The sequence below is a fragment of the Rhinopithecus bieti genome, unplaced genomic scaffold (genome assembly GCF_001698545.2).
Source record: "Rhinopithecus bieti isolate Rb0 unplaced genomic scaffold, ASM169854v2 scaffold_11933, whole genome shotgun sequence".
Classification (NCBI taxonomy): Eukaryota; Metazoa; Chordata; class Mammalia; order Primates; family Cercopithecidae; genus Rhinopithecus; species Rhinopithecus bieti.
Genome location: NW_016806995.1, coordinates 2,294,013 through 2,306,752, shown reverse-complemented (window position 1 = coordinate 2,306,752; position 12,740 = coordinate 2,294,013). Strand labels below are relative to the sequence as shown.

Sequence of the window (12,740 nt, the reverse complement as noted above, 5' to 3'; positions counted from 1 at the left end):
TATGACATGGGAGAGGGATGTGACCGTTTCACGTGGATCTGACGGACTGGAGCTACACAGAATAGATTTTCCTGCCTTTGAGGAAGTGAGTTTTAATACTGAGGAATAGTTAGGAATGAGGGTTACTAGTCCATTTTCATACTGCTATGAAGAAATAACTCAGATTGGGTAATTCATTTAAAAAAAAAAAAGAGGTTTAATAGACTCACAGTTTCACATGGCAAGGAGGCCTCTCAATCATGGTGGAAGGCAAAGGAAAAGCAAAGGCATGTCTTACATGGCAGCAGGCAAGATAGTGTGTGTAGGGGAACTGCCCCTTTTAAAGACACCAGATCTCATGAGACTTATGCACTATCATTAAAACAACATGGGAAAAACCCACCCCCATGATTCAGTTCCCTCCCACCAGGTCCCTCCCGTGACACATGGGGATTATGGGAGCTACAATTCAAGATGAGATTTGGGTGGGGACACAGCCAAACCATATCAGGGGGTGACATTTGAACTTGGCCTAGAAGCATGAAAAAATTACCAAGTAAAGGTAAGGACAGTCCCACCTTAGGGCAGAGGAAGTTCCCCACTGGAGGAGGGGTGCAAGCAGAGGCCAGGCAGCAGTGTCATCCAGAGCTTTGGGCACTGGATAGCACCTGGGTTGGATGTTCTTTTTTCGGCCTAAGGTGCCAGATATCTGACTGCTTATACTTCCTCCCTAGCCAGGCTGTCAACTCCTGGAGGGTAGGGGCTATGCCTTGTACATTTTGTACCCCCCTTCAATATCCCCAGCACAGAACTGGGCACGTAACTGGCACTCAGCGATGTCCAAGGAGCTCCAGCGTTTTCTCAAAATGAGCTAATTACTCAAGTGTCCAGAGGAGAACCATACCTCCTCCACCACCAAAAGATGGTTGGGCATTTCATTCATTCTAGAGAGTAGTTGAGGGTAGGAGATATAAATGCTTAAACACCAAGAAGAAGCTTTCTTCTGCAGGACTTGAAAGAGAACTGAAAAAAGAAATCCCTTTCTCACGGTCATGCAATACACTGCAGTAAATGCCCCCTTAGTGTGATGGTGATATGGGACCCAAGCTTTGGGAAAAGCTGTCTGAGTCTGTTCTCAGACTCAGTGGATCCAGCCACACAGGCGTGACCCTGGTTTGCTACCAGATTAGTCCTGGACTAGCTACCAGGGAGAACTAGGGGTGGTGGGTCAAGTTTAGAAGCAAATTGGGCAAAAGACAGACCCTTGCCCACCAGATCTCAGGTCCATCCTGCCCCCACTTAGCTGTTCAGTAGAACAAATAAAGCAATCAGAAGCACATCTCCCAACAAAGACTCTGAGTACACAGAGGTATCAGTATCTCCTTTGGCTTAAAAGAACAAATTCAGAAAGCTTTTCCCAAAGCATGGGTCCTATATCACCATCATGCCAAATCTTCAAATATTTAATAAGACCCTACTGTATGTCAGGATTCCTGCTTAGTGCTGGGGATGCAAAGTAACAAGATACAATCTCTATCCTCAAGGATGCAGGCATTCGCTGGATATCTACATTGTGGCACCTCCTGGGTGCTCAGACCACACCCTGAGTCCTGGATGCCCCCATCTGCTCTGAGTCATCCTGCTTGGCTATTTCTCTCATTGGGCTTCTAATGCATGAAGCATTTCTCTGGAATTCTAAAAGGCTGCAGCATCACAGCAGTGGCTGCTTGCTGAGAACATCCTCCATGCAGCCCTCTGCACCATGGATCATATGGTTTACTTCTCAGGCCAAGCCTATGAGTTGGACATTTTCAGTTCCATTTCACAAATGAGAAAACCAAGATTCAGACAGGTGAAGTCATTTGCCTAAGCTCTCAGCAGAAGTGAGTGGCAGAGCTGGAGTTCACACTGGAGACTGACTCCAAATTCAAGCTCTTAAACTTCTGAGCCACCCTGGTGACCCCACCAGAGAGGCTTCCCACAGCTACTCAAGAGAGACCAGCCTACCTCAAATAACCAAGCATTTCTTAAGGACTTGCTGTACTCCTAAGAAGCATTCTAGAAGATGGGAGGTGACATTTGTGAGATTAAAGGAGGCTTGGCTGTCATTTGGTTCAGCTCTCCCCTTAGCAGGAATCCCTCCACCCACATGGCATTCCCTCACTTCCAGAGGGCCCTGGGGAAACCTACAGATCCCCTGGAGTTGGGGGGACAAACAGGCATGTAACAGTGAAATCATGGGGCAAACCAGTGTAGCAAAGTGTCAGACTGTACACAGGACTGGAGAGAAGTGAGGGTGTGTATGTGGGAACAAGAAGTCTCCCTGCAAACCTCCCTCTTCCTGTTTTCTCTGATCTTCTTAGGGGGCAAAGGAAAGAAACTAAGGTGATCAAGTGGACAGGGATACAGAACTGCTTGTGTCATGATAGAGGGTCTGAGGTTTAGGGTGTCAGAGGAGGCGCCAGGATTCTCGTTATTTAGAAAATGTCATCAGTCATGGCCCAAGCTGACCCTCCAGTATATCAGCACTTCTGCTCTTCAGCTAGGTGCTGCAGTTCCTATTTAATATCTTCTAGGAAAGAAACCAAAGCTACCATGGCAAAGCTGGCTGGATCCAGCCACACAGGTGTGACCCTGGTTTGCTACCAGATTGATTATTCCTGGGCCGGCTACCAGAAAGAACTAGGGGTGGTGGGTCCAGTTTATAAGTAAATGGGGCAAAAGACAAACCCGTGCCCACCAGATCTCAGGTCCATCTTGCCCCCACTTAGCTCTTCAATAGAACAAATAAAGCAATCAGAAGCAGCTCTCCCAACAAAGACTCTGGGTACACAGGGGTATCAGTATCTCCTTTGGCTTAAAAGAGCAGACTCAGACAGCTTTTCCCAAAGCATGGGTCTCATCTCACCATCTCACCATGTGGTGTATTGCATGACTATGAGAAAGGGATTTCTTTTTCAGTTCTCTTTCCAGGAGAAAGCTTTGTCTCAGTGTTTAAGCGTCAACACCTCTCACCCTTAACTACTCTCTATGCAGGAAAAATGGAGCCAACCCCAGGCTCACAGTCTTGGTTGGCCAGAGTGCCTAGTAGAATTTAATCACTTGTTTTGTTTCTATATTATGTGCATTTACAGTATGGAGATGTATGGAAGTGCTACTTGTCCACAAGTACTATTAGTGGTAGCAATACAAAGTATCCTTTGAAAGTTATGTTTCGAAAAGTGAATCGACTTAAAGGAAACCAATAAGTAAACACTAGTACAGTAGGTGCACAGATAGGGCAAAATCATAAAAGCACGGTTTGTAGATGGAATTTGGGGACCCTCAAGTTGAGGGAGACTGACAGAGAAGGCAGTGGTTGGAATACAAATCCTGTTCTCCATTTGGAGTCTGAAGCTGTTCAGGGATTTAGCAACTCTCTTCCTCTTCTTCTCCCACTCCATCCCCAGGAGTACCCGCTGGCAGCTCTTGCAGGCACCGCCTGCCACTGTGGATTTCCCACCACCCGTTTCCCACTCCATGACAGAGAGGATGAGCAGCTCTGTGCCCAGAAGTGCAGCGCGGAGGAGTTTGAGAGCTGCGGAACTCCTAGTTACTTCATTGTGTACCAGACACAAGTCCAAGGTGAGCTAGGCCCTTCCCCAGTGGACCCCAGATACACTCCCAATGGCTTCCCTCCCAGACGTGTCCCTGCCAGTCCATCCCACACAGCCTGCAGCAAGGAGAAAACCATGCAAGCCAGAGGGCAGGGCTGATGAACTCCACCAGGCTTAGAGTTCCTGGATGGGCAACAGAAGGAGTTCCCAGGGTAGGGAGCCTTCTGATGACCCATCTCTATCCCTCATCACCAAGGACCCTTGGTGGCTCCTGTAGTGACAGCAAATGAGAAGAAAGACTGAGTCTCCCACTGGCTGCAACACAGATTCACTGCTTTATCCTAGACAAGTCATTTCCCCTTTCTGGGCTGCAGTTTTTCCATCTGTAAAATGAAACTGTAGACTGTTAGCCTCCAATGTTCCTTCCAATTCTAAGATTTTGTCAATTTATATATAAATTCTTCCTTCTGGCTCCCTGTCTCACTCATCCTTTCCACTTGCAGTCTTCTTCCTTTGCTAGTGGAATCCACACTTACTGTTATCTCCTCTCTGTCTCTTGGGGCTACCAGACATGATGATAATGATGGTGGTGATGATGATGATGATGGTGATGGTGATGATTATGATGATGGTGATGGTGATGATGATAATGATGGTGATGATTATGATGATGATGGTGATGATGATAATGATGATGGTGGTGATGATTATGATGATGGTGATGATGATGATGATAATGATGATCATTGGTGAATGGTGATGATTATGATGATGGTGGATGGTGGATGATAATGATGATGGGTGGTGATGATTATGATGATGGTGATGATGATGATAATGAATTGTGATGATTATGATTGAATGATGATACCTGATGGTGATGATTATGATGATTGTGATGGTGATGATATATGATGATGGTGGGTGATGATTATATGATGGTGATGGTGAATGTGATAGTGAACTGATTATGATGAGATACTGATGGTGATGATAATGATAGTGATGGTGATGATTATGATGATGGTGATGGTGATGATTATGACGATGATGATGATACTGATGGTGATGGTGATGATGATAATGATGGTGATGATTATGATGGTGATGATGATACTGATGGTGATGATTATGATGATGGTGATGATGATGGTGATGGTGATGATGATAATGATGATGGTGGTGATGATTATGATGGTGGTGATGATGATGATAATGATGGTGATGATTATGATGATGGTGATGATGATAATGGTGATGATAGTGATAAGAGTGTTGCTGATAGTGCTGATGATGGTGATGATGAAAGTGATGATGATGATGGTGGTGATGGGAAGGAGTAAGAGGAGGAGGCAGCAACACTTGTAGTTTCTTGAGGTCTTCCTCTGTGCCAGACTCAGTATTGCATCCTTCATATGCATGTTTTCATTGAATCCCCTCAACTCTCTATGAGTTGGGAACAGTCATTATACCCTCTTTACTATGGGGGGGTAGGGGATTGAGACTCAGAACAGTTGAGGAACTTACCTTAAGTCATACTGTGTATAAACTTTCCCAGTAAAACCCATTTCTCCTGACCAAGGTATCATGAAGGGTGGGTGGCACTTGGGTGGGGATTGGGGTTCATCCCTTGCCAGGACACAGCCCAAAGGAAGCCCCTGAAGGATCACCTCAATGTCTGAATATATTGACCATCTACTATGTACTGGTCCTTATGCCAAGCCTCATCTCATTTAGTGATGTGAAGTCCACAGTAAACCTATGATCAGGGCAGTATCATCCCCACTTTACAGATGACAGAACTAAAATTCAGAGAGATTGGGAACTGGCCACAACTATACATCTACAAAAGCAATTTGTTTTCAGGTGTCTGACTCCAAAGCCCCTGCTGGACACCTTTGCCCATGCTCCAGTGACACTCCCCACAGTCTGGAGAGCCAAGAAAACACCGCTGGATTAGACCTCTTCCTTCTTATTTCCCAGTCACCGAGCTGCCATATGTGGTTGAGCAGGTTGAGCATTGCACTGGCACAGCCAACAGAAAAAGTAGTGTCTGAAAGCCAGCCACATGTTTTGTGCCCTGGATGGCTGAACATCTGTCCAGAGGAAGGAGTGGGCACATTTTTCTGATTTGCACAAAAGTGCTGTACGAGCTAGTGGCAGCCCCACCAATAGCCTGTCCCTGTTTGACTGATGGGGTAACAGTGGTGATCAGCTGTGGCTGTTTCTATGGTAGCTAAAGTCCTTCTGAGAGCCTAGTAAGCATGTGGCTCTTGGCCCTATTTACAGTCCGATGGGGAAGGATGAGTCTTTGTTAGCTTTCAGGGAAATGTTGGTTAGTCTTTGCAGAGCTGTGCTGCCTTAGCCTGCAGGGGAAAGTCATACACAGATTAATTACCCTGTGATCATGAACGGCTTTGAGGTGGCCAGAACAGACACTGGCGCCTTTTCAACAGCAGATAACGATTCCTTAATTGATGAGTTTGCTCATTCCCAGTGCCCTACCCCCAGGCCATTACTAGGGCTTCCATTTTTCCACATCACTCTTGCAGTTTCTACACACTAGGGAGGTTTGACAGTTATGTGGCTCATCAGCCTGCCAAGAGCCTGGCCCACCAGGGCTGCCATTTATTGAGCACCTACTGTGTGCTAAGCCCTGATGCCCCCTATGGGAACTAAATAATTGTTGAACACTTGCTCTGTGCCAGGCTCTGTCAAATCTTTTACCTGCATTAAATCATCTAATCATCCAAACAGTCCAGGTGCATAAGCACTGTTATTCACCATTTTACAAATGAGGTAACTTGGCATAGGGAGGCTGAGTAACTTGGCCAAAGTCAAACGATTCAGACATGGCAGTGTAGGGATTCAAACCCAGGGAATCTAGGTCCCAAGACTGCACTCTCAACCCTAGCTTCTCAAAATACATTGTGAAAAATTCACAGTCATTATCCCACATAATTGTGTAAGGTTTGTTAGCCCTGTTTCATAAGTGAGGAAACTGAGGCTTAGTGAGTGGAAAGCCTTGTTCAGTGCCACACAGGTAGGCCATGACAGCTCTGAATGGAAACCCAGGTTGGTCTGATTCTAGAACTGCATATAATATTGCCTCTAACAGCTGCTTAATTTATAGGGCTTAGGAACCAAATCAACTTTCTTTATAGCACTGAAAACCACAGCTTTTACTTTGGGGTTGGCCTTGGCCTCCCAGGAAGTATTTGAATAGAGAATTCTGTTTTGGGGGGAAATTAAGGAGCCTGGTCTGCCCCGCCCGACCTATCAACCCAACATTTTATTCTGGAAAACAAAAAAGTCAAACCTCCAGAAAAGTCGCAAGACTTATGCAGTGAACACCTATATACTTATTCCATAGAATTTTGTGATGTATGTTAACTTTTGCTATATTTACTTTATTGTCCATCTCTCCATTTCTCCATCCCTCAATCCTTCCTAATTTTTGATGCATTTCAAAGTAAGTTGCAAGCATCATTGTACTTCAGGATGTTGTCATTGGTTATAATTTAATATTAGCTTTTCTAAAGTAACATTTCGATAGAGCGGAATGCAAATATTTTAAGTGTACTAGTTAATGTCAACTGGGTAATCCACTCCCCTATAAAAATATAAAACATAACCATATTCTAGAAAGTTCCTGTGTCTGGGCTCCTTTTTGCAGTATATTCCAATGAAAACCATTCCCAGAAGCTTACCTGGCTTTGCCACAGGCAAATCTGTTCGTCTCAGAACAAAAATTAAACAGGAAGGAGAAGAGAGCTGAACCTCCAGCTAGCAGCAACAATACCAGGAACCACAATCTATTCTATCGGCACTTCCAGCATGTTTGTCTTACTCTAACACGGCATTCATTCATGAATTTCATTCTCCTAAACAACCTCAGGCTGTCATCACTGCTTAATAGTCCCATTTTATAGATGAGCAAATTGAGGCTCAGATAGATCATCTTTTTCCTATGTCATCCAGCAAGTAAGTGAAAGAACTGGAATTTAAATCTAGGACTTCACACCTCTCCTTCAAAGGGCTTTTGTGTGAAATCAATGAGGCTCATAGTAAGACTTCAATAAATAGTAGCTAATGCAGAACAGGAAAGACCCCAGTAAAATCTTGGGAAGGAATTACCTATAGGAGGGCAGAGTGATCTGCCCTTGTGCCCGAGTAATCACGTGAGGTGAGCTTGTCTGTTGAATTGAGCATGGGGCAGTCACTGAAGACCTTGCCCATAACCGGTTCAGGGCAGTGAACAGGGAAGAGGCCAAGTGCAAGGGCCAAGGAGTAGATGGAAGGGAGGAAACGTGAAGAAATATGGACAACTCTGCTGGCAATGTGGCAGTGATGGGGTGAAGGGGAGCTGGTGGTCGCTGGAAGGGGCTCTTTCTAAATGATGGAGCTATTTGTTCCTGTTTGAGTGCTAATGTGATTGAGGGAGAAAAAATATTGGGGTTGGAAGGAGCAAGGAGCTTGAAGAAGGAGGGAATGGAGTCCACACACATGAGCAGGGGATGAGTGGCTTCCCCAGAACGGGGAGAGATGGAGGTGAGGGGCCATGGGAGGTGAGGGAGGTTTGCCTGCCTTCCCTTGGATGGTAAACAAGGGTGGAGTTCATCTGTCCCAGGCTGAAGAAGGCAGCACTGAAACCTGGGGCCTCCAGGCCTGGATCTAGGATTCTCTCATCTTCCTTTCTACTCCAGCACCCCCTGCTCTGAGCCTTCCCTCAGCTGCCTTTGCAACTGAGGGAACCAAAAGAAAAGCTTGTGCTTTCTTAGTTCCCTCTGGGGTTGCAGTGGGAGGTGCTGGGGCTTGCATTTTCTGTTAACCCTGATGGTAATGGCATTCTGCAGGCTCTGAAAAGCCAGAGAATCAGAAATATCCAAATGGTACTCACCACCTCCCAACCCATTTTACAGATGAGGAGCCTGAGGGCTAGAGAAAAATAATACCGATGCCTTTTGAGCACTTTAGAGTATTAACATATTACATGCTTTTTTCATTCAATTCTTACAAGAGCCCTACAAAATAGATATTAATAGATATTATTGTTATCCACCCGGTCACCATTCTACCCATTCATCCATCCAATCAAGAAGCAATTATTAAGTACCTGCTGTACACCAGATATTGTGGAAACTTTTGGTGAATCAGCAAAACACAATACGGGCAGGGTTTCTGACCACAGGACTAATTGCATGAATAATTATCTGAATTGCAATTTTGATCAACAATATGAAGGAGATGGATGTAGTAATGCACTAATGATAGCCCAGGGAGTCAGGAAAAGAGGGGAGAGAGGAAGGGAGGAAGGAAAGAGGAAAGGAAGAAGGAAGGAAAGACAGACAGACAGACAGAGGAACTCGTTCAACTGAGAGCTGAAGAACAAAAAGCAAAGGCAGGTAGGAGGCAATGGAGAGGGAACAGCATGCATGAAGGTGCTATGTCAGGACGGAGCAAAGCACAGGAGAGGAAGTACGGAGAGATCAGGTGACTGGCATATGGTGGAGTGGATTAGAATGAGCCTGTGAGTTTGCAAAGGCCAACCATGTGGGCTTAGAGGCCAAGATAAGAACCCTGGACTGCATCCTATGCTCAAAAGGCATATGTATTAGTTTTCTCTAGCCCTTAGTTTCCTCATCTGTGAAATGGGTTGGGAGGTGGTGAGTACCATTTGGATATTCCTGATTCTCTGGCTTTTCAGAGTCCGCAAAATACAAGAATAACAGAAAATACATGATGGATGCCATTGACGGTTTCAATCTGGAGGAAAGGGTAGGGGTGAATGGGAAAGACTTCCTCTGCTGGGGGTAAACTGGCGCTGGAGAGAAGATTCACCCTCCCAGCTGACTTCTATTGGATCACTACTATGAGCTAACCACTGTGCTTGTCCCTTTCCATTATTATCCCATTTAACACTCACCTCAACCCTACGAGGGAGGAACCATCTCCCTCATTTTACAGATGGGAAAACTGAGGCCCAACGAAGCTTTCCCATGACCCATGCAAGTATCCTGTGCCCTTGATCACCTGGCTGAGAAGTGGCAGGCGTGGGGCTCATACCCTGGTCCCTTTCAGACAGGCTCCATCTGCCCCTGGTTTTGACCTCTGTCCATGCTCCACCCTTTTCAGACAACCGTTGCATGGACAGAAGGTTCCTGCCGGGCAAGTCCAAGCAACTCATTGCTTTGGCCAGCTTTCCAGGTGCCGGCAACACGTGGGCTCGCCACCTCATTGAGCTGGCCACGGGCTTCTACACTGGCAGCTACTACTTCGATGGCTCCCTCTACAACAAAGGTGAGGAGATGGCAGGGAGGGCAGGGCAGGAGGTTCCCTGGGCTTGGGAAGGTCCCCTCTTGGAGGATATGGGAATACTCCTTGAGTACCTACTGCATGCCACTCACCTCTCCCAGGCACACTTATTGAGACTCACTGCATGCTTGGTACCCCCCTACTTCCTTTATGCCCCACAGACATTTCTTGAGTCACGTCCTGGATACTCCACTAGCATCCATTCAATAACTGACATTTATCAAGTACCTATCCTATGCCTGCTACCTTTCCTCCATTTAGGTTACCACAAACATTTCTCAAACACCTACTGTGCCCTGGTACCTCATTACAGATATTTACTGCAGCAACTCTTTGATGTAATAGAGGTACAAGAACTAAGTTCACTTTGGGGACATTTATTGAGCACCTACTATTCACCAGGTGTCCTCTCCACATTTAAGTCGACAATATTCGCTATGCAGGGTGCTCTATTTTCATTCCATTCACAGATGTTTACTGAGCACTGGAATGTTCTGGATGCACTTCCTAAGTTAGGTGTCCCAACATGCATTTGTGGAGCACCAACTGTGTGTGAGGCGCCTCATATAGGTTCAGATTGCCAAAGATGTTCTCTTGGCACCTAGTAGGTGGCCAGGTGCCGTATTCTTATTTAACCCTGCATAGAAACCTTGTGAGGTAGGAGGATGATGTTCTTTCCCAGAAATGAAAACTGAGGCTTGGAGAGGAGAAATAACTTGCCCAAAGTCACACAATGTTTTTGTTTTTGTTTTTTCAACAAGCTGATTGGGGATTGCATTCTAGTATTTCCCAGTTTCAAAGCCCACATCTTTATTACTCTATCACACAGGTGAGAAATTCCTGGGTTTCTTACTGAGGAACAAGAAATCATGGATGAAATGCCCCTCGGGCATGAAGCCCTCTCCTGGGCAAGGTGGGAGACATCAGGGAAGCAAGGCCTCCTCTTCTGGGAGGCTTTGCATCTACATGTGGAGCAGACCTTGGACATGGTCTTTGTATCTGCAAAACAGCTGAAGACCGTTTCCTGGCTGTGTGACTTTAGGCAATTTACTGTACCTCTCTGATCCTGTGTCCTCATGCAGAAATTAGAAATGAGATTACGTACCTCATGAGGTTGTTTCAAAGCAGAGGTGTCCCGTTTTTTGTCTTCCCTGGGCCACACTGGAAGAAGAAAAATTGTCTTGGATCACACATAAAATACACTGACACTCATGATAGCTGATGAGCTAAAAATAAAATAAAAATAACAAAAAAATCTAATAATGTTTTAAGAAAGCTTGCGAATTTGTGTTGGGCCACATTCAACGTCGTCAATAAAAGTTGGCTCTGGGTACTCTTGTCTGGTTGCCAGGCACTAGCCAGACACAGCTTGGTGCCAATAAAGAGTCATCCCTGAACCCTAGCTCAGGGAGAGCCAGGGGGCATGTCTTTCTCAGGGCGAGACACAGGAGGGAGGCAGAGACTGGGCAAGAAAAGGCAAAAAGGGTGAAGAGAGACAGGCTGATGGTTGGAGTTGGCAGCGGGTCAGGCAGGCGAATCTGCTTAAGAATCCCAGCTTTTTATATATTTATTAATTTCCAGTTTGGGCCTGAGTGATTGTTTATTAAGCACCTATTACATATGAAGCTCCATGCTGAGGGTATTGCATGCTTATATCAGGATTTGAACCCAGGGCTGGCTGTCAGCCATCCCTATGATCTTAACCCCTGTGCTGTGCTGCCTTTGTGGGAGCTGCTGGGAAGAGCACTGGGATATTCCAGAATCTCTCTGGCTTGTCCTGGAGCAGTGGCTGTGGAATGCAGGTTCAGAAAGGATGCCATGGCTGGCCAACATTCTCACGCTCCTGGCTGTGGCAGCAACCCTACTCATGCAATCCCAGAATGTCACAAACAGAAGGGGTCCCTCAGGATGATTTAGTTCAGGGATCAAAACTGGTTTCATCTAGTGTTGATTCCAATGAATTTTTGCTTAAGGATGATGTGTTAAGAAGGTTCTATTCTCTCTCTGAAACAAAGTGCCTTAATCTATTAGTGATGCCTGTTGAAAGTGGAGAATGGGGAATGGTGGCCTACACACCAAGTCTTCGCCATCTGATCTAACTCAACCTCCTAACTTCAGAGAAGAAGAAGAAATGGAATCTTAAGACAGAGTCAGGAGATCTGATTTTCAATCTGAAAGTTCACTCTGATACTTATCAGCTATGAGAACTTGTGCAAAGTTCTTCACCTCTCTGAGCTTTCATTTCCTAATCTGTAATAGGGGGATGTCAGTACTGAACTCAGAGATTTTCCAAAAAATATAACAAGATAATGTTTGTGAAATAATATGTGTGAGCCTGTGGTGTAAAACAGACATTTTTTAAATGCTATGTAACCAGGACAGTCATTTACTTAAGTCAAAGGCAAAGGGAGTTGGTCTCTGACTACACATTATCATTGCCCAGGGAGCTTTTAAAGTCTTGACACCCAGGCTGCATCTCAGACCATTTCCATCAGACTCTCAGGAGTGGGCCCAGACATGGGTGTTTTCTATAAGTTCCCAGGGGATTCCACTGCAAAACCAGAGCCAAGACCCCTGGCCCTAGACGAAGAACCCAGCATTCTTACTTCCAGACCCAAAACATTCCAAAAATTCATTTTTGTCCCTGTGTTTGCTAATGCTTTAGTGTGGGCAATATTAATGGGTCATTAATGGAGTGAGACACCTACTAAAAGTTTAACTTGATTTAAAAAAAAAGAAGAAGAAAACATAACCCCCCTGTGGCAATTCCCTGTCTCAAGCTGTGTCTAGTTACTGGATGTTTCCTTCATTCGTACTGAGACAGGCAGGGGGTTGTGGGCTGGTCACAGG

General features: G+C 45.5%; 1 protein-coding gene across 1 annotated transcript in view; it reads left to right on the top strand.

Annotated features, from left to right (window-relative positions):
- Positions 1-12,740, top strand: part of WSCD2 (WSC domain sialate O sulfotransferase 2) — a 125,591-nt gene that overhangs the window by 96,723 nt on the left and 16,128 nt on the right. Inside the window, exons 6-7 of the mRNA XM_017879758.1 lie at positions 3,429-3,603; positions 9,711-9,875. Of these exons, the coding sequence (XP_017735247.1) occupies positions 3,429-3,603; positions 9,711-9,875 (340 nt within the window). The remainder of the gene's footprint in view (positions 1-3,428; positions 3,604-9,710; positions 9,876-12,740) is intronic.